The following is a 22,281-nucleotide window of genomic DNA, read 5'->3' on the forward strand; positions in this document are numbered from 1 at the left end:
CAAATTCATCCCAGATGATGTGTATGACTGGAGTTCATTCATTTTGATTGGTGAATAAATAATATTTCCCTTGTATAAATACACCAAAATGTATTTTACCCAGTTATAGCATTTGGATATTTGGGTTATTGCTAGTTTTTTTTCCCAGTTATAACACTACAATAAGCACTCCTGTATTCGTCTCTTGGAGTACATGTTTAAGAATCTCTCCAAATTAGGATACATATTTAAGAATGAAATTATTGGGTTGTTGAGTATGTGCATGTTCATCTTTACTAGATAATGTCAAATCATTTTCTGAAATTGTTGGTTTAATTTATACTCCTAACAACAATGTATGAGTTCCCATTATTCCACATCCTCGTCTACACTAATGAGCGTCAAACTCTTTAATTTTTACCAATCTGAAAGATGTTAAATCTAGTGCTTTTAATTAGCATTTCTCTGAATATTAAAATGAGGCTGTGTTCATTGGTAATTTATTTCGTGTTTATTGGTCTTTTAGCAAATGCCTGTTCATCTGTCATACATTTTTCTGTTGGGCAATTTACCTTTTCTTACTGTTTTACCCAGCATTTTTAGGAGGACCAAACCAGCGAAGTCTCCTTTAAGTATGTCATATAACATTAACTTTTAGTCTATCACATAAATTGTTTATATATATTTATGTTTTACTAGCATTTTTAGGAGCACTAAATCAGGAGTTTCTTTTAAGCCCTCTCAGTTTCTTTTAATTTTTAGTCTGTCATATTATAAGATATGAAAGTCTCCAATTAATTTTTAAAAATAAATCATTCATCAACAACATATTTTTAGTAACTACTTTTGAGATATCTCACAACTGATCATGATACAACAGTGATGCTATTTTTAGTATATACTCTAGCTCATAATTTGTTGAATGATTTAATAAAGTTACAATAAAACCAGTATGATGAGATTACCTAATGAAGATCACTAGCTAACATTATAACAGTAAATCTAGATTACATGATAAGTGATCAACATGCCTTGGATATAATAAAAATTCAAATACTTTAGTGAACAAGCAAATGTTTAATAACATTATTATGAATATTAACAAGTTTTTAAATTGAGTCCTTGTTGATGACCTACTTGCCTCAAGAGTGTAGTTTTCTATTTCTTCAAGAAAAAAGTGGTAAATTAACTTCATTTGAGGCCTCTAGAGGCTCTTGTTTAACCTTATTGTCTATAGAGTCTAAATTTATAAAGTCTCAGGGATGTCTGAACTGACAATTCCCATCCAGACACAAGGGAAAGGAAGATGACAAGAATTTAAACTTATTTTTAAGTAAACTATACTAACACAGGAAGAATTTTTCCTCCAATGCTAGCATTTTTAAACTAGACATTTCCTGCTACTTCAAGAACTATCTAAAACTTTGCTACTCAAAGTGTGGTCCTTGGGGCAGCAACACTAGCATCCCCTGGGAACTTTCTAGAAGTGTGGAATCTCAGACCCCATCCCAGACCGACCAAATCAGAGTCTGCATTTTAACAAGGTCCCCAGGTGATTTATATGCATAGTAAAGTTTAAAAAGGACTGATCTAAAAGACTTAATCTAATTAAACACCTCCCTGCTCAACAGAATCCCCAAAGCCAAAGAAATTCTCATCTAATGTTAATTTAAGATATTATGAATAAAATAATTTCTAATCCTTCAGGCCATGTCCCTTTGCTTTAAAAGAAAGGCTTGGGGGGTGGGGGGGCTGGCCCCGTGGCCGAGTGGTTAAGTTCGCGCGCTCTGCTGCAGGCGGCCCAGTGTTTCGTTGGTTCGAATCCTGGGCGCGGACATGATACTGCTCATCAAACCACGCTGAGGCAGCGTCCCACATGCCACAACTAGAAGGACCCAGAACAAAGAATATACAACTATGTACCGGGGGGCTTTGGGGAGAAAAAGGAAAAAATAAAATCTTTAAAAAAAAAAAAGAAAGGCTTGGGGGCCAGCCCGGTGGCACAGCAGTTAAGTTCACGTGCTCTGCTTCAGTGGCCGGGGTTCACCAGTTCGGATCCCAGGCACGGACTCACAACCCCTCACACACCTGCCTGCTGTGGCAGGCATCCCACATATAAACTAGAGGAAGATGGGCATGGATGTTAGCTCAAGGTCAGTCTTCCTCAGCAAAAAGAGGAAGACTGGCAGCACATGTTAGCTCAGGGCTAATCTTCCTCCAAAAAAAAAAAAATAAAATAAAAAAAATAAATAAATAAAAGAAAGACTTGAATTATTCAAGTTCCAAGATCTCTTGTTGGCCCTAACGTATTTCTCACGCCTACTAAAACATCCTACGTATTAATGGAAATAAATCGTCTCCTTTCATAATCTACCCAAATTAGTTGGGCTACAAAGAAATCTCCCTTTGGTATGAAATTTACTATCAACTACCATTTCACTCTACCCCCAATATTTTCAGAAGTAGTTGGTATATCCTCTAAGATGATTCCAACAGTGTACATAAAAATATGATTTATCTGCACTAAATAAGAGAAATCCTGCAATTTTCAGATGCTTATAGACACCATACTAAAGATATTCATTGCCAAAAAGCCTGATTTATCCCAACATTCCTACTCATAATTTCCAGAAGATAAAAGGATTCATATAATTGTAATTTTGCCATACTTCAGGTCTCTGCCAGCTGTCATATCTGCTTGTTTCTGGAAAACCTCCATATAAATTAATCCCACAATGACCCTCAATTTAACAGAAAGGAATACGCATAATACTAAAATACCATACCACACTAAAAAGTCTCAGTACTTGGAGGAGTCCTCTCTATTACTCGGGGAATAAAGAAGAAGGGAAGAGAAAAAAAGAGAAGGCCATAAATACCAATAGGACCTCTTAGGAAGGACTGTTGGATCACTATATGATGCATCCCCAATTAGAGCCACCTAAATAAAAAAGGTACCCAAAACAAGCTGTCCTGAAACAGCCAGAACCCCCAATAAAATGTTCCATATTTGCTGCTGCTAACTCTTCCACATCCCATTAGCCAAAGATCTGAGGTTCCTATTCCTTACTACTCTTCGGCTTTACTTCTCTTGATAGCATGTGCCTGTGGTGGATATCAAAAACATACTTAGCTATTCAGAATACAAAGGTATGTACTATTATTGCTCGAGGACACTTTTTTTACTGATTCCAGCATGACTTACTGTTAATGATAAGGCAATTGGAGGAAGGGGGTGTCTTTTTAAACTTTTCTCAACTGGAGGGTTCTAGTAATCATTCATTCAATAAATATTTATTGAGTACCTACCACATACCAGGCATTTTCTAGACGCTGGGAGTACAATAACTAACAAATAATTTCCGTGTTCAAGGAGTCCCTTTAGTGTCACTTCTTTCAAGATTAGTGGCTAACAACCCTTGCTTGATGGTGCTCTACCTCAAATCCACTGACTCACAATCCCTGCAAGCTGGGACTGAATTCAGATATCCTTATTTTTAAACCTTTTTACTGGTAAGAATTCAGGGTTCAGAACCATTCTTCTACTTTTCTAGATAAGTAGTTCTCCCTCCTTTTATAGCACACTCCTTTGAACAACACGAATGCTACGGACCTCCTCCCCAGAAAAAAGCACATGCACACACACAAAAAGTCTGTATACAGTGGTTAGGAGTTCACGGATATCCTGGTTCATCAAAAATCACTCGTCTAGCTGACGGGAGGCAGTGTTAGAGCCCGGTATATAGTAAGTGATCAATAAATATGTGTGGAATTGAATTTAGATATTTAAAAGGGGAAGAGACAGGTTACTGACCTAGACAGGTGCTTTCTCTTTTGCATATCAGAGACGACTACAGTCCTGGTGCCTTGAGGAGCACTGCTGCTGCCAGGACTAGGAAAGGTACTTCTTGTTTGAAACTCAAAACGTCTTTTACCAATCAAAGTCACAGATGTTGGGTAAGTATACATGAAATAATGAATGCACTGGTAATTCAGTTTGGGTGCATTATGAATTTAAAAGCTTTTAATAGGCTGGTTAACGAACCTAACCATCATTTACAGAATTCCACTTGAAGAAAGGTACCTAGAATCTATCCCCTCTTTACTAGTCCCAGTCCACAACAAATCTTTCCTTTAAACTTTTGTCTCCTAAGTGGTCTTCCTGTCTGCAAGATGTAATGTTATCCAGACTGTCCTAGAATTACCTTCCTCAAACATATCATCACTGCTACACAAAGACAAAAGTGAGAGGCTTGAGTTTACACCCATATTCCACAACTTACTGGTTCTGTGTTTTGGGCAAGTAACAATGTTTCTTAAGTCTTAGTCTCTTCATGTAAAACATAAGACTCCAGTAAAGAACATAATGGTTCCCACCACATACCTAATAATTACTCAACAAATTTTAGCTGCTGCCATCATCATTATCACCATCATGTCTTCCTCTCTGATCAAAACTTTCTAATGATTCCTCTCGGATAGCCCCACAAAGTTTACAAAACAAATATTTACAAAATAAAACACAAACTCCTTAGTAAACTACTCAAATCCCACCTGGCTTTAATCTCCCTTTTTCAGCTTTGTTTTCACATCTCACCAAAGCTACCTGTGGTCTAGCACCAGAAAAAGACCCCAGGGGTCCCTAAACATCCACTGTATCTTTATATTTCAGAGTCTTTGCCAACATTGTTGCCTCTGTTTGGGCTGTCCTTTGTCTTTAACTTCTATCTCCTGAAATTTTAGTCATCCTTTCTTCAAAATTCAGCTTACCTGTTCCTCTACCTTTCATGAAGCCTTCACTGATCTATCCCACGCAATATTGATTACTCTATGAGATTCTAGACTATTTTGTTTACACTTTTTTTTTTCTATCAGGCCGTTTACCAGATTTAGTTGTATTACTTGGTTAACTAGGTTGCAGCTGCTTGAGGACAAAGACCAGATGCTATTTTTCTCTAAATTCTCCAGTTATCCTACTCAACTAGTTATTTCCTTAGTTATCCTAGATAACTGCCTTTAAACATAGTGAATGCTCAATAAATATTTGTTGAATGAGTAGTTCTTTTGGAACTCTGAATCCATTTTCCATTTAGTGACCTACAAACTTTTAGAAACCCAATCTGGAGGTAAAACACAAGTTAAGACATTCCTACTATAATTAACGTTTGCTAATATGAATAAAAGAGAACATTAAGGTTCACAATGTAAAACAATATAAAATAACACCTAGTTGTTTCTTTCTTGACACAATAAGCGAAACATTAAAAAGCAAAAATCTAGTAGGAAGATAGGGGTCACAGTCTGACAGACGGGTTGGAATAGATGAAGCTTTTGGGCAATAAATCTCTCAGTGGTGTGATCTATACATTTCTGAAAGATATCCAGCCTTTCTTGGTTAATAGCACCCTAGATCATGTCATATACTTCCCTCCATATTACACAGACCATTTGCCTTATCATCTTGATGTGACTACCACTTTTGAAAGATATCATTCATCCATTCAATAAACATTTATTGAGCACCTACTTTACTTGCTGTATGATACTGATTTCAGTAAAAAAACAAATAACATAAAAAACCTAACTAACTTGAGAAAATCAAGTTCTTCAGGTAGGCTGTACAAAGCCTTAACAGTTTGGATTTTCAGGTCTACGCTGACAATAAGAAATTATGAATAAGCCAGGCATTATTCCATAGGCACCTATTAGATCACTGTCATTGTCATCACTGTGCTTTTGATTTCGGATCAAACAACTGGGAAGTTGAACTTTAGAACAGAAATATATGGTGTTGGCAAGCAGGTTTTAAATATACTACAGGATCACTGCTATCCAGCCTACATCTCCTCTATACTACAACATAGCAAAGAGAGAGAGAAAAGATAAAGTGATAAACTATGAGTGTTCTCCTCAGAGAATTTCAACATTTGGACTGCATAACTCAAAATACGTCATTAAGAAAACAATAGGCTAAAGAGTATTCAAATCTAATTTGAGTCGATAATTATTTCTTGAATGCTTAATATGATCTCTGCATTCCAATCCAGGACAGATAAAGAGGCTCCCTCTGACACGTGCAAATCAAGATGACCTTGTCACTTCTCTGAGCTTTAGTTTTAATCATCTGTAATATAAGGGTAAACACTTCCATCTGAGGTAAGTCTAGCACGCTGTCTGGCTAAATTCTAATCCCCCATAAGAACTGATCTGGTCTTCTGGTGTTCTACCAGACCATAAATGACGTAGGATTCTGGAACCATGCATACAGGTATCTTTCAAAATGATACTCATTTAAACTATGTAATACCGAAAGGAAGAAACTCAACAAACATTTACTTTTAGAGGCAGACCGTTTTTTCTCGGGATTACTTTAATAGTGTCTTATCTGGCCTCTGAGTTCTTTTCTATCCTACAATCCATTCTCTCCCTTTGAGCTTGTCACAAATCAGATCTGATCATATTACCCCTTTGCTTAAAATCCTTCAGTGGCTTCTGTCCTTAATGATAAAAACCAAAGCCACCCAACTAGGCAGTGTGGTATAGTCCCTGCTTACCTCTCGAGCTCACCTTGCATCATGTTCTCCGCGCTAGCACAATGAACTTTGTTCAGCCCCTCACATCTGCCATGTTACCCTCCTGCCTCAGGTCCTTTAAACACACAGTCCTCTTTATTTGCCACACTCCTCCTTTCCTCCAAACTATGCAAATTCTAGTCATTCTCTGGAGTTCTTTCTCAGGGAAGCCTTTTATGGAACCCCTAGATGAGGTTAGGCATCCTTATCACACACTCTAATAGCACCAAGTACCCCTCCTTTGTAATACTTCTCACTGTTGAAATTTTACATTTATTTAGGAGAATATTTGAGTAATACCTTCCTCACTATAATATAAACTCTAGAAAGGTAGGGACTACATCTGTTTTTGCTCACTATTATACTCCCAGCATCTATTAGGTACTTTTTAAGCATGTGCTTAACTATGTATGTTGAATGAATAAACAATCTTTGACTTCTGGCAGTCCATTGTTAGCATCTTATATATTAGGCTTAGTCTTCAGTTTCTCTGTATTTTCCTATGTCCAATAGTTAAGGATCTCTGGAAATCTCTATTGAAAGAAACTCTGTGGCACTTAGAAGAATTATTTTATAATGCAAATAATTACTACCTAATTACTCCATTATAAAATGTGGGGATTTCCTGAGAACCTACTTGTTTAACTTTGTTGTAAATGAAAGTAGAAAGTAGAAAATGTTCTACTCATCATGTGATGATGGTGAGTAGAAAGAATATGTCCAGAATTTGATGCTGGAAACCTGTGTTCAAATTTGTGTGCCAGCACTTCAATAGTGTGATTTGGGGGGAATTATTGAATTTTTCTCAGCCTCAATTTCTTTATCTGATAAATGGAGCTCTATTTCTCGGACTTGTGTGTGTTAAATGAAATGATACATATATATTGCTCCTAGTATACTCACTGGCACACATTAGGCACTTAAAATCTTTTCCTTTCCCATCAGTTAATATAAACAAACTCAATAAATATAATTTATAGTTTCCATTATGTAACATCTCCCACCCTATCTACCACAATTGCTTATTTTGTAACATTAAGCCACAAAAGACCCAAACGATTCTCCAGCTACCTTAGTACTACTGATCACCAGGAAAATTTGACACATATATATGTACCGTGGCCAGAAAGTCCCAAAATTCTGAATTTTTTTGTCTCCTTAAAATTAAAGAAATGAAAGAAAAATATTCAGTTCTATCCGTTTCAGATTTAAAATCAAGCTTTGCTCAGAACAACATTGTTCCTTTATCACCAATTCTTAAGAGGGTCAGAAACAGACAGTGAAGGCAGACAACTCAAACTCCCATATATCCCAGAAGTAAAACTTGCCTCTTGGAGAATCCCACGTACAGCTTCCATCACCACTCTGCTCAAGCATCTCTAAGTTCCTGAGCGATGGTGTCTCTTCTGGAGAAATAGGGTGGAGAATGGACTATTCTCTAAGGCACTACAAATAGCTAAGATTAGCCCTCTGGTTATCCATCTACTCCTGCCCAACTGCTGGTGTGGAGCTGTGCCTAAAAGAATATTACTCAGTGCATTAGCTCAGGAGTTCTACAAACTAAAGCCAGATGGACGAAATGCTGCTAAAAATGAAACCAAACAGAGCAACACCCTTTGCCCCACCAGAAAAAGTTTAAAAGACAAATTATACTGATTAAATTAATGGGATAGTCCTAGGTTGCATTAATTTAAAAGATAAATCAACAGCATAAAAATTAAACGGCAAAGCTCCTTACTTACTTGCTCTTCTTAAACATGAAATATCATTTAAAATATAAGCAAACCTCTGTAAACTGTACAAAAAATTCAGACTTAAATGTGACCACATAAACTCTTCTGTTTTGTTCTTGTCAAAAAAGAAAATAGCTGCGTTTTTTTAGACCATAAAAGCTTCAGACAATATAAGAAAGTATAAAGAAAAAAATCACTGTGGAATTTTCCTATTAAACATTATAATCTAATTTCTAAAACTCATAATTTAGTTTAGTTCTACATCAGTGGTTCTCAATCTGGGCAATTTTGCCCCCCAAGGGACATTTAGCAATGACTAGGGGGCATTTTTTGGTTATCACAAATGGAGGGGGCATCTAGTAGGTAGAAGCCAGGGATGCTACAAAACACTACAATACCCAGGTCAGCGTCCCCCACAACAAGGAATTAGCTTGCCCAAAACATTAATAGTGCCAAGACTGAGAAACCCTGGTGTATGTGACCATGTAACTGATTATTCTATTAACCTGTATGTCTCTCTAACTCTAGTCTTGTCCCTCCTTCCCAAAAGCGCCAGATTAATCTTCCCAAAGCAGTGCTTTCCTTACATAATTCTTCTGTTCAAAAACCTATAATGGCTATTTATTGCCAAAACATTAAATCTAAACTCCTCAGCCAGGATGTTAAGTCCCCTATAACCTGATTCTGCCTGGCTAGCCAAACCTTATGCCTTCCTGCTCCCATTTTATAATATCTTACTGTTCTCTTGTTCATAAACACCATACTCAACTTTGGGTTTTTGCTCATGCCATTCCATGCAAAGAATATTCTTTTTCTTCTTTACCAATTCAAACTCTTTTAATCTTCTAAAGCTTTAAGTTTTACCCCTTCAAGAAATCTTTCCCATTTTTCTGGTCTATGAGGATCTCTCTCTCCTGAATTTCTTTATCTGTGCAATCAATTACACACTGACTTATAACATGACCCAATTGTTCTTGTTAAGCATTCTTATTTTCCCAGCAAGACTGGATCCCTCAAAAGATTAGAGGTTATGTCTCCACTTTTTTTTTTCTTCTTAAAGATTGGCACCTGAGCTAAGAACTGTAGCCAATCTTTTTTTTTTTCTGCTTTTTCTCCCCAAATCCCTCCAGTACAGAGTTGTCTATTTCAGTTGTGGCATGTGGGACGCAGCCTCAGCGTGGCCCAATGAGCGGTGCCATGTCCACGCCCAGGATCCAAACCAGCGAAACCCTGGGCCGCCAAAGCAGAGCGTGCGAACTTAACCACTGGGCCACGGGGCCGGCCCCTGTCTCCACATTTCTAACGGCTGGTTTCACAAATATTTTCAATTGAATTTGTTCAAAACAGAATTCTTAATTGTCCTCCTTCAAATTGTCCCCCATTCAAAGGATTCTCCATTTATTAAATGGCACCACCAAAACAAAATCCAGGCAGCCGATCTTGATCTGCTCCTTGCCCCCCCAATCAATTTCCATGTCTCATTGGTTCTACCTCCAAAATCTCTCTTGAATTTAGCTACCTCTTTCCTACTATTGCTACTACATTGGTTCAGGTTACCTTCATCCTAAGACTGTTTTTACTCTTGCCTCCCTCCTCCCATTACAGCCACATTGGTCTTCTTTCAGTTCTTCCAATGACAAATTCTGCTGTCTTAGGGACTTTGTACATGCTGTTTCCTCTGCATGTACTGCTCTTCAAATTAATGATTCCTTCTCAACCTTCAAATCTCAGCTTCAATGTTACTTGCTCAAAAAAGACTTTCCTGACATCCTTTTTAGAGGTTTTAGAATGTCTTTTATATTCTTCTGTGTTTGGCACATAGAAGGTGCCCAACATTCTTTCCTGTTTGATTTTTTTCATGGACGCTGCTGCTTAACTTTTTTGCTGTTTTGCAGTACCTCCTTTGGTGATCCAATTGCAAACCAGACACCTGGGCTCTTGTCCGGTCCTTCCTATTATGTCTCTCTCCTAACACCCTATTTATAGTGTCCTTCTTATCACAGTTTGTAATTATTAATTTGTGATTATTTGTCTAAAGCTTTCTTTCTCTATAGACGATAAACACAAGAAGGGCTACATTAGGATACTAGTCCATAAAGGAATTAAAGGATTATGTATTTTCGGTGACTTCCTCCTCCACTCTCACTTCCCAAAGCTTATTCTCTCAGTTCGGGTACTATGTAGCACTGTCTTCAAGATACTATATTGTACCTAAATACAAGGTAATCTCCTATTTTCCAAAGGAAAATTTCATAAACAAATGTGTTTCAGCTAACTTGAATATATAAATTTTTGAATGAAGACCAAATAGTCAAATGCCTATTATCAATTTAGTTACACATACACTTTAAAAATCACAAAATATATTTAGAAATTTCATTTTTTTCTACTCTTCTTGAATACAACAATTTACTGAAACTGTTCACATAAATCTTTGACATCAGTAAAGCCATTTTTTATTTTTTTGGTCATCTAACACAATTTTCCTTAATATACCAACTTTAATTCTAAGTTATTTGAAATATTGTATCCTTTGAATCCACGTTAAATGCTGTTCCTGCACATCTTAACCCAAGCCAAAAGTATTCCTTCACTATCTAATGATCTCTAAAAGGATATTATGTGTATAGTACCCACTTACCACACTGCTTATTAAGGCAATTTTTATAAGACTTGTTTACAACTTCATCCAACACTTCTAACTGTGAAGTCCCACCCCCACGAATGATTGATAAATCTATTAAAATGTCTTTGCTTTTTTATCAATTTCATCAGGTGAATTTTATAAACCTCCAAATTAGCACTGATTGAAGTCATTTAGGGTAGTGTGCCTTCCCCAGTTACATTAAAAATAACTGACAGAATTTCTGTCTCATAATAGGAGGGATTTTTGTAGAGACTCAAATATTAAATAACACTTTTCTATGAGAGATAATTTGGAGGAGCTTATATTTAGCTTATGTCAGACTGGCTATTCCACATTAAAACTTTAAAGAAAAAGCAGCAGAGAACAGTCGCTCATTTTTTTCTCTCAATTTCTTCCTATTCCTAGTAACACCACAAACCCTGAGGCATCCCAAGAAAGGAAACAACTTTCCAACTTACTCTCATTCCTTTACAAATACACGCAATCACTTATTACAGTTTTTTTTTTAAATACAGTATCTTATTTATCAGTCCTATTTTTATTTTCTTCCTAATTCTTTCCCATTTTCAGTACTATCTCTAATCAGTTGATCTTTATCATTGTAGCCAAAATTGCGTGTTCTTCCCACTGCTCCAGATCTCTTCTTTCTTCTTATACTATGCCATATCCTAAAACTTCTTACCACCATCCCCAAATCTAATGGATAAAGGTAGTGTGGGAAAAAAAAATGAGAAATTTGACATTAAAGCCTTAAAAATACCTACCTGCATTACTGCTAAGAGTACTTTAAGGAAAAGAGGAAACCTGATGGGTACTACCTAGGAATAGGCTCCATATTTATTTTCTTCTCCATGCTTTTATATAAGTTGAAATTATTATAAAATAGTGGTTATAGGCTAGCAATACAACTAGTTTATCATTTTAGAAGTCTTTTGGGGCCAGAGAAGGCAAATGTAGCATTAAGACAAAACTACAAGACTATGAAACAGATATTAAACAACTTGAGTGATCCGCTTATCCATTTAAGAAGGTACAGATAGCATCTTCTAATTTCATGTTAAACCTCAAAACAAAAAATCTTACAAGAGACTCTTTACTATTAAGAGGAATTTGGATGAAAAGAAATAGCTTTGGAAGCACTGGTACAACATACAAACAGGTAAATTTGCTAAAATAGAATCCCACGTTACATTAATTCAAACACTGACAGCTGCTATATGTAAAAAGTTGGAAAAGCAGCCAAACTAGGAGAAATTGGTATTTCATCCTGTGAAGAATTAAGCAAATAGGGAAGTAGGGATGTATTAAAATATTTACTATTTGATATCACAGGCCTATTAAGGGCATTATAAAGTAATTTTTAAAATCGGTTTGCTTTCTAACTTCAAAATAGAGAAAATCCATGACGCAATGACAGCAGTCGACAGAGGTCAACTCTCATCCAGTTAAAGATCAGACGGTGGGCTGCAAACCTCCCAGCCCTGGCTCATCAGCAAGGGACAAAAGATTCAGTTTCTTCAGGTGGCAAGGGGGAAAATGACTTGGCACTGCATCACACACTTAAAATCCAGTAGTGTTTCTTCCATGCCAGCGGAGCCCTGTCCGTCAAGGCACACCTTGGCGGGGGAAGGACAGTGAAGCGGATGGTAAAACCACTATCTGTCTTTCACTTCCTGAGCGCCTTATACACATGCACAATAAAACGCTCCTGGTCCCCCGGCACAGGTCATGGAAAAACCCAAATTTGCCGTTTCCACCCCCGCCCCTTGTACAGGTGCCTGCACCTCGGCGCTGGGCCTTGGAGTTCTCTTCTCAGATCATTGTCCAGTGGGAAATTCACTGAGCGAGAAAAGCAACGTGGGCTTCAAAGTCTGTTACCGAAATAAAAATTAGTATTAAAAACACCGATCTACCCCCCTCCCCCCTCACATACAACAAAAACAATCCCACCCCTCCCCCAAACTTGCCCCACCATTATGAGGATCGCACAAGCTCCGATCAAACGTGCTTCCCAGCCATCCCCGAGGCACGAGAGCACCTGGGGCGCGTCTTCGGCCCCTCAGTTCTCACGCCGGCGGGGCCAGGCCCCCGGACTGACAGGAGGGGCCGGGCGGACGCTGGCTCGGAGGGGGACCAAGCCATTCTCGCCGAACCCAGCTCACACGAGGGGTAGAAGCGACAGAGGGCCAAAGGTAAGTCGGCGGGGGCTGCGGGCGAGGCCTCCGAACTGGCGAGAGGATAGGCAGGACCCGGCACAGGGGAGGCGGGAGAAGCCGCCGGGCCTAGGCCGCACCAGGCCGCGGAGTGGCCATACGCTGCTTCCCGACCGAGGCTGCGAGCCCAGCCTGAGAGAACGAGGTTCGCATTACCTGGACGGGTTCCTGCAGCACCGTCATCCTTGAGGCTCAGGCCCACTTTCTGCAGTGCCTCAGGCCCCCCCCGTAGCGGCTCCGGCCCGGCCAGCCCCGGCTCATTTAAACTCACCAGCGACCGTTACCGGGGAATGGGGGAGGCCGAGAGACTGCCGAGTACCTCCGAGCGGGACACGGAAATACCCGAAGTGGAGAGATCCGCGCGGGAGCCAGACGGAAAAGTCCGAAGGAGGCCGGAAACACCCGAAGTGAATCGGCGGAGGAGGAGACCGTTGCCGGAAATTGTCGAGGATTACCGGAGACTACCGAGTCCGATCCAGAGCGTAGGTTTCTTTTCTCGCCACGCCTTCACTCACGCACGCCACGCCCACCCTGCCTCCTCTAGGCTGGGCCACGCCCAATCGGCTGCCAGCAGGCTGGGCGTGGCGTGCCGGAGCGGGCGGAGAGCGTTACGTGGCCTGGTTGCGGTTGCGATTCTCCGCTGGGCATTTCACCAGGACTCGGTGCGCGGTAGATTAAGCAAAGGGTAAAACGTGAGAGTGTGGCGCGGACTTTAATTAATCAAGAAGTATTTGTTGAGCTTAGGTCATTCATCCATTCCAGAAATACCTATTCATGGCTCAAAGGGAAACAGGAAGTTTGGAGGGATTGCCACCCTCCAAAGATTTGTATGGCCCGTGTCCTCAGAGAGATTATGGTCTACTTGAGGGAAAAGCAATGTAACCAAAAGTGCTACATTATGTCGTGCCCATTGTAAGTGATGTAAAAATTCAGAGGAGAGGGAAATCAATGGGGATTAAGATGAGCAAGGAAAAAGGGAGGGAAACTGGGCTTTGAAGGGCGAGTAGAATTAGAAAAGAAAGAAGGAGATTGTAAGTGAAGGGAAGCGGAAGTGAGATCACTCTGGTAAGAGTTAAGGCATTAACTGGAAATAATTACTTAGGTGACCAAATAATGGAAAATCTCAGAAGGCAGGCAGAAATTTTTATTCTTGATAGGGGAGGCATCATAGTAATTGGGAAATCCGGAGGCTTGATTTAGAATTTTATCTCTTGCACTAACTAGTTTTAGATCCTTACGCAAGTCACAACCTCTCTGAACTTCTGTTTGCTTAGTCTGAAAAAAATGATTAAGAGAATTAAATGCATTAATCTTTGTAGCTGTGTCTAACACACATAGTAGGCTCTTTCAAATTTCTTTCCTTTCTCTCAAAAATGTGTGAACCAGGGAACTACTAAAATTTTCTTTTTCAATAAATGAGGAAAACAGTTTTGAAAGTTAATTTTCTAATCAGGACATCTCTAGGCTAGACATGGGCTGTATATTGCACTGTGTGGCAGTTTCCCTTTCTGGTTCTCACATTTTATGGGGATGAAATCAGGTTAGAATGGGTCACTCCCTTCCTTTCGATAATGTTGGAGGGAAGTCTTTGTTTTTTTTAACACCAGTTGGCAGACCTACTATATTCTTCACCACCAAGTTGTCTCTAGTCACTGCTTATGTACTTGTAGCCCCAGAGAGGATAGGTGCTAAGTGATTCTTTGCTGTCCTGTGCCCTGTTCTTTCAGCAGAATTATGTTGGATGAATTAGAGTGGGAATAGTCTTCTATACTGTCCAATATGGTAGCCACCAGCTATTTAAAGTTTAGTTAAAATCAAGTGAAATTACAAATGAAGTTCTTCAGATGTGCTAGCCATTCCAAGGACTCAGTAGATACATGTGGCTAGTGACTCCCGTAATGGATAGCATGGGTATGGAATATTAGCATAGTTTGCTTTACTGGGAGACCCAAAGCTTTAATGGCAGACCCAAGATGGCTTTGCTCACACCTTTGAGGCCTGGGTGCTAGCTGTTGTCTGAGCTCCTCAGTTCTCCTCCACATGACCTCTCTCTCAGCCGTGGCCTCTCATTAGTCAGTAGTCTAGCCCCAGCTTCTTGACTTGGTGGCTGGCAACCAAGAAGGAGAACACAGAAGCTGTGAGGTCCCTTAAGGCCTAAGCTTGTTAGTCAAACTCCATCATTTCTTGTTGGTTATAGTCAGATATAAGACCAGCTTGGATTCAGTGGGAAAAGAAATAGACTCCAACTCTAAATGGGAGGCTAGTGAAGTGACACTGCAAAAGTCATGTGCTGATGGGAATGAGTGATTGCTAGACCAACTTTGGAAACAATCTACCAGGTATGAGATGAGAGAATCTGGCAGTGGGAATGGAAAGAAAGGGATAGGTAAGAGATGTTACTCTTAAAATTTGATGCTTTTAGGGGCTGGCCTGGTGGCGTAGTGGTTAAGTTTGCACACTCTGCTTTCTTTTTTATTTTATTTTGAGGAAGATTAGCCCTGAGCTAAAATCCATGCCCATCTTCCTCTAGTTTATATGTGGGATGCCTGCCACAGCATGGCTTGCCAAGTGGGGTGTAGGTCCACACCGGGGATCCGAACTGGCAAACTCTGGGCCGCCATAGCAGAACTTGTGAACTTAACTGCTGTGCCACCAGGCCGGCCCCATCGCATGCTCTGCTTTAGCAGCCTGGGGTTTGCCGGTTCAGATCCTGGATACTGACCTACACGCTGCTCGTCAAGCCATGCTGTGAAGGCATCCCAGATAGGAGAACTAGAAGGACTTACAACTAGCATATGCAACTATGTGCTGTGGCTTTGGGGAGAAAAAAAGAGGAAGATTGGCAACAGATGTTAGCTCAGGGCCCATCTTCCTAAAAAGAAAAAAAAATTGATGGTTTTAACTGAATACACCACTCTAGATTTATTCTAATTAATTCAGAGTGCAGTAGGACTATTGCTTTTATTATCTGAGAACTTCTATTGAAGTAGACTAAAGTTGTACTTGCATTTTTTATCAGTCACATGACACTGTTTGCTCATGCTAAGCTTGTGGTCTGCCAACCCAAGTATTATACTTGCACAATGGATTCTTGTAAACTTAAATGTAGGAATTTACAACACAGGATACATAAAGATGATATTTTTTTGTAGGGAAATGTGTATCTGGAGTCAGCATTTAAAGAGTCTGTTATGCTTGACATCTGGCTTATAAGCTTAGAATTTTCCTAAAGCCTTTTTTTGTTTCTTCCCCCCCTGAAAAAAGGTGTCTCTTTTCTGACTGTTGTTCATTGGGCTAATACATCTGTTGTGGTTTTCTCCTCATCCACAGCAAGCCCACATTGTTTGAAGTTGTGCCTTAATGGGATCTTTTAGAGCATTTTTACTTCCTTCTGTGTTCCTGATTGACGTACTTAAACTCACCATCTAGCAACCACTTGGGTATCCTTCTGTCATTCATTATCCACATATGTTTAGCTTGTGAGTGGAATTAGGTTACAATAAGCGTTATTCCAAACATGGTAAATTATCTCTTCTCCTTAGCCTGCCTCTTAGTCTGTTTCATGTTCAATCAGATTTGGAGGCCAGCATTAGGGAACTGTTCAAGAAGCTAGACATGGTATCATTGGCCAGAAGCAGGTCCCACTGAAACATAGCCTAGAAGTAGCTTACTCTTCTGAATTCCTTCAGTCCTCCTTGTCTGTGCCCTTCTTTTGTCTTTGTTGCTTGCTGCCTTTTATCCTCCTTTTGTTACCTGACTTTGAGGCTTCCTCCCCCTCCTCCATCCCCCTGCCCTTTTTTTTGGTCTTCCCTCTTGGTCAAATCATCTCCTTCCTTTGGCTTCTCCGATCACAGTCTCCTGGTTTTCCTCCCGCTGCTCTGTTCTTTATCAGTTTGCTTTGCAGCCCCTGTAACATTAGAATGCTTCAGGGGCCTGTTCTAGGTCTTCTTCTCATCCTACATGTTCTTCGTAGGCAAACCCATCCATTCTTGTGGCCTCAGTTTTTGATCTACAGATTGTTCCAAAATCTGTTTCTGCAGCCAGGCTGCTTCTTAGAACTCCAGACCCAAATGCCTAGCTGTCAACTGGACATCTCTTTGTGTGTGTCTCACAGGTACTTTGGTCAGAAAGGAGCTCCTCTTTCCTCACATTTGAAATATTTCCTATCCAAGTTTAAGGCATTGCTGTCTTCTCCATTGCCCAACCTAAAACCCACTCTCTTTTCTTTAACATCTAGTCACAAAGCCCTGCTAATTTTACCTTCTAAAATTAGGAGGACTTCATGTCTCTTCCTGCCTCCAGTTTTACTTCCAAAAACAAATCTGATCATGTCAGGACTCCCCTCCCAAAATTTTCCTCCCACCCCCAGCTCACAATTTCCCGTTGTTCTTAGGATATAGTCCAAACCCTTCAACTTGTCTTACAGGGTCCTCCATGGTCTAGTCCCTGCCTCCTTATTTAGCCTTATCTCATCTGTCTCCCTCTTATACTCTATATTCCAGAGAAGGAGATCAGAATATGCCACTTTGGCATAAGGATTATTTTGAGCTGAAAACAATTAAGAAGCAGCTAAAAGCAGGACATAAATTTCCCTTTGTGACGGTGTTTCCTCTTCCCTCTCCTCTAGTAGGAGGAGGAAAACAAAGATTATCACGAGACAGAGAGTTGGCAGAGTTGGGTCTGCACAAACAAACCCTACTAAAATAACCCTTATCTTCCATTAGTTTACCCATATCTTTACCTTTCTACAATTTACCACCCCTAGATGCCCAAATCCTTTTTTCTTTGTCTTGTTGCTTTCCACAAATTTATTGCCCTTTGCTAAGATGGTATATAAACCCCAAATTTTAACCACTTCTTTGACTTACTTATCATTGAATTCTCCTGTGTGTATGAGTGTTGCATGTGTAAATAAACGCTTGTTTTTATAATTCTGTTGATTTGTCTTTTGTCAGTTTACTTTTCAGGGCCCCAGATACTGAACCTAAGAGGGTAGAGGGAAAAATTCTTTTCCCTCCCCTTCACCAGCTCCATGGAACTTCTTGACCCACTTTCTTGACTTAGAGGCTTTGCATGTACTGCTCTCTCTGTCCAGGATACTCTTAATTTCACTCTTCACCTGGCTCTCACTGCTCATCCTCTAAATATACTTCTTCAGGCCTTTTCTGACCTATTGGAATTCAGGGATAGGTTGGCTATCCCTGCTGTTGCTCTTGTCATTACTCTCATCACCCTTTATTATAATTACCTGTTTAATTGTCTACTTCCTATCTAGCCTGTAAGCTCCATGAGGACAGAAGCTCTGTCGACCTGTTCCGGGATGTATTCTCCACACCTAGTACAGTATCTGGTACATAATGGGTACTCATTCTTATTTGTTTAATGAATGAATAAAATTAACTCGTTCTGTTCCTATAATTATTTTTTGTTTATTGATTGATACTCTATACTTAATGTTTGTGTTCTCTCAAAAGTCATATGTTGAAGCCCTAACCCCCAGCATGGCTGTATTTGGATATGGGACCTCTAAGGAAATAATTAAGATTAATGAAATCATAAGGGTGGGGCCCTGATCCAGCAGGATTGGTGTTCTTATAAGAAGAGGCACTAGAGAGCTCATTCTCTCTCTACCACCCTCCCCTGTGCACATGCACCGAGGAAAGGTCATATGAGGACTCAGCAAGAAGGTGGCCATCTGCAAACCGAGAAGAGAGCTCTCAGCAGAAACCAGATTTGCTAGCACCTTAATCATGGACTTCTGGTCTCCAGAACTGTGAGGAAATAAATCTGTTGTTTAAGCCACTCAGCCTGAGGTATTTTGTTATAGCATCCTGAGCAGACTAATACAATTGATTATTCTATTTAAGTCTTGTCTCCCCAAGGGAAGCCCAAGTCTTACATTTCTCTATATTGTTCTTTGAAAAGCATTGTGGCCCAGGGTTCACCGCTCATCAAGCCATGCTGTGGCAGGCGTCCCACATATAAAGTAGAGGAAGACGGGCATGGATGTTAGCTCAGGGCCAGTCTTCCTCAGCAAAAAGAGGAGGATTGGTGGCGGATGTTAGCTCAGGCCTGATCGTCCTCAAAAAAGAAAAAAGAAAGTGTTGACTGAGTAATTAAAGTGGAAAACTTTACAGCTATTGCTTCTTCCTAAAATACTTTTTCTTTACTCTTTTTTTTTTTTTGAGGAAGATTAGCCCTGAGCTAACATCTGCCACCAATCCTCCTCTTTTTGCTGAGGTAGACAGGCCCTGAGCTAACATCCACGCCCGTCTTCCTCTACTTTATATGTAGGATGCCTGCCACAGCATGGCCTGACAAGTGGTGTGTAGGTCCGCACCGGGGATCCAAATCAGTGAACCCCAGGCCGCCTAACTGGAGCAAACGAACTTAACTGCTGCACCACCAGGCCAGCCCCTTTTTTACTCTTTAACTGGCTAAATTCTACTTGTTCTTCAGGCGTCAGCCTCAATATCACGTTCTGAGAATATTCTATTTCCTAGCTAATCTGAGTTATTAGCTTCACCTATGATTCTGTCTCATGTCTTTGTTCTTTTCCTTCGTAGTATATATGGTAATTTTAATTATATTTATTTAATATAAGTTCCATGAAGACAGGAACTTGGCTCACCATAATGTCCCCATCACCTAACATAGTGTCCTGCACAAATATAAACAGATAATAAAATATTGTAGGTATACCTGATGATTAAATGACTTGACCACTTAATTTTAATCTCTTATTGGTCATAACTTGATGTTTTTTGACTCCCTCTTTCTGAACCCAGAGAACATGCTGGCCTTGCACATAAGTCCTTAAGGGATTTAAAGTCAAGGCGGTGTCTGAAGTGTTGAGGCTAATCAGGAAATGCGTCTTGGTTGAGGTGAGCTCTGAGATGTGCTACGTGGCCTATGGCTAGGAGGGCTAGGCAGACTTGGAAAGCACAGGGAAAGAGACAAACTGTAAGCAAATTAGCTTGCCTGGAGTGCAGGCTGTATAAGCTTGGTTGAAGTGGTGGTATTAGGAACAGTTAATGAGCTTTGGGTTCCATGCTGATGACTTTAGGTTGATAAAATAGACCTAGGGAGCTGCTGGTGATAATTGAGCTGGGAGTAACCTCATGAGAATGGAATTTGAGAAAGATTATACTAACAGCTGAGGATTATGTATTGGAGGAGAGAGAGAGTAAGGTCCGGGAATGCAACAAGGAGGCTGCTAGGGAATCTAGGCAGCTCTAAATTTCCATTATTCTAGGATCCTAGATAGTTGAATCTGAAAAAAGATGGAAAATGAAAATAGTTCTGAGTTACTCACTTACAGTGAGAAATATTCTTATCCAATTCCTTCTCCTTAGGGTGTTCAGATTCTAACCAGAAAGCTGTTTGGTGAGTACAGACAGAACCAAAAAAGTGAATTGAATGATCTTACTGGCTATTATCTCCTTTTTCTCAGAAGGGACATATATACCTGACTGCTAGATGAAAAATATCTATATCATCTGGAGAGGACGTCCACCAAATGATAGATTCTTTGCTTTTCCCTTTTCTAGGTTCTAGGCAGACTTTCATTTTTCTCCAAATAAGTTGCACAGCAATGGATTAAACACAGACTTGATTATATTCCAGTCTTGATTATGCATATACTATAGTTGTCTTGAATAGACTTTGTTGTTTATTTTGTGTGTCACAAATATATGATTTGGGAGACAGGTGATGAGCTAGGTTTAAAATATAATGGGTTTGAAGTGCCTCAGGTGACAATGTTGAAAGTCAGTTGCAAATGTGAAGCTTGAGCAGTTTAGGAAAGAAGTTGGGCCTGGAGATATAGATTTTTCAGGAAGAACTAAATGCATTCTCTTTTGGTTGTAATACCTCGTAAAACCTTTGTGAGAGTATTCATTATTATATTAAAACTATTTATTTATACATCCACATCCTCCATACCAGACAGTGAGCTCCTTGGGGACAGGGCTGGCCTCTTATTCATCCTAGTAAAAGTACCTGATACTCTAGGTGCTCAGTAAGTGTTAGTTGAACGAATGAATGAGCATAATCTGGATAAAGGAGATAAGGGAGGGGAGAGTCAGTGACAGAACTTTGGCTTTCTAAGTGTGGCAGAGCAGGCCTAGGGATGAGACCGCTAGATCTAGCCACAGAGAAGTCACTGGTGGAGTACTAGGAAGGAAGTCAGAATTCAAGAAGAAAAAGAAGAAGTTGGAAAGGGAAACCAAGAAAAGAGAATTGTCTTTAGCATTAAAAACATATCCCCAAATGCTGAGAAAAAGTGCCTGCTAAGGGTTTGAGTCTCTTTTTCCTTACCGAGAGTCATATATGCTGTGCGTGCCAGGCCAGCTCTTTCACTGATGTCTTCTTGCTTCCTTGCTCCCTTTGGGGCCAAGCCTCACCCTGAGGGAACCCCTATCAGCTCTACCAGCTTCCACTGTTGCCTTAGAGTAGTGTGCTGGGTTCTCGTCTCAGGTCTGCCGTGACTCACAGTGTGACCTTGGACAAGTCGTCCCTTTCTCTCTGGGCCTCTGAAATCCCTTGCAGCTGTCAGGATGTCTGGGAGAATGCAGTTTGGATGACTGATGAGGATTCCGACTTGGTCTCTGCTGCTTTTCAACTATAAATTGCTTTGCCAAACACCAACTGTCCTGTGCTCTGTTTTAGATCCTCAGTCAGACTCTAACCCACCTGTTCTTGGGCCCCTCCCAGTGCCCTCCTTGCATGGTTCAGTTCACAGATACGTCAGTAGGCGGCACTGCCTTGATTGCAGCACAGAAATTAGCTTCAACCATTTTGGTTGACTGTTGAATGATTGGGCCAAACATATGTAGCATTCTCCATCTGTGCTAAAGCACTAGCAGAAACGAAATTCGAGGGGATGATTTAAAGTGCTCTGAGAGCCAGTGCTACCATGGTTCTGGAAATTTTGATTTTAGATACCTTTCCACTCCTTTTCTGCCTTTACCTTTGGTGCTCTGGGCCTTAAGGGTCACTGAGACTTCAGATTATTTATTGCTTTTTTCTTCCTTGGTGGCAAGGAATCTTAGATAACAGAGGATCGGGTTAAATCATTCTCCTTGATTTATGGCCTTCTTTCATCAATGGTCCATGTGAGGCCTCTCTTGTTTGAT

At 40.1% G+C, this 22,281-nt stretch overlaps 2 protein-coding genes across 10 annotated transcripts in view; one reads left to right on the top strand and one right to left on the bottom strand.

Moving 5' to 3' along the window:
• The window catches only part of CDC27 (cell division cycle 27), a 67,790-nt gene extending 54,336 nt beyond the window's left edge, over positions 1 to 13,454 (bottom strand). For 2 of the 6 annotated variants that reach the window (XM_046676097.1, XM_046676096.1), the window contains exon 1: positions 13,301 to 13,454. In XM_046676097.1, coding sequence (XP_046532053.1) covers positions 13,301 to 13,327 — 27 coding nt within the window. In that variant the 5' untranslated portion in view covers positions 13,328 to 13,454. Of the gene's footprint in view, positions 1 to 12,713; positions 12,803 to 13,300 lie in introns of all 6 variants that reach the window. The other 4 variants (XM_046676095.1, XM_046676094.1, XM_046676098.1 and 1 more) reach the window with 3 other exon arrangements.
• The window catches only part of MYL4 (myosin light chain 4), a 28,853-nt gene continuing 19,526 nt past the window's right edge, over positions 12,955 to 22,281 (top strand). The window contains exon 1 of one of the 4 annotated variants that reach the window (XM_046676102.1): positions 12,955 to 13,123. The gene's annotated coding sequence lies outside the window, so the exon portion shown is untranslated. Of the gene's footprint in view, positions 13,124 to 13,607; positions 13,627 to 13,731; positions 13,830 to 22,281 lie in introns of those variants that run through there. The other 3 variants (XM_046676104.1, XM_046676103.1, XM_046676101.1) reach the window with 3 other exon arrangements.

The sequence above is a fragment of the Equus quagga genome, chromosome 11, assembly GCF_021613505.1.
Source record: "Equus quagga isolate Etosha38 chromosome 11, UCLA_HA_Equagga_1.0, whole genome shotgun sequence".
NCBI lineage: Eukaryota > Metazoa > Chordata > Mammalia > Perissodactyla > Equidae > Equus > Equus quagga.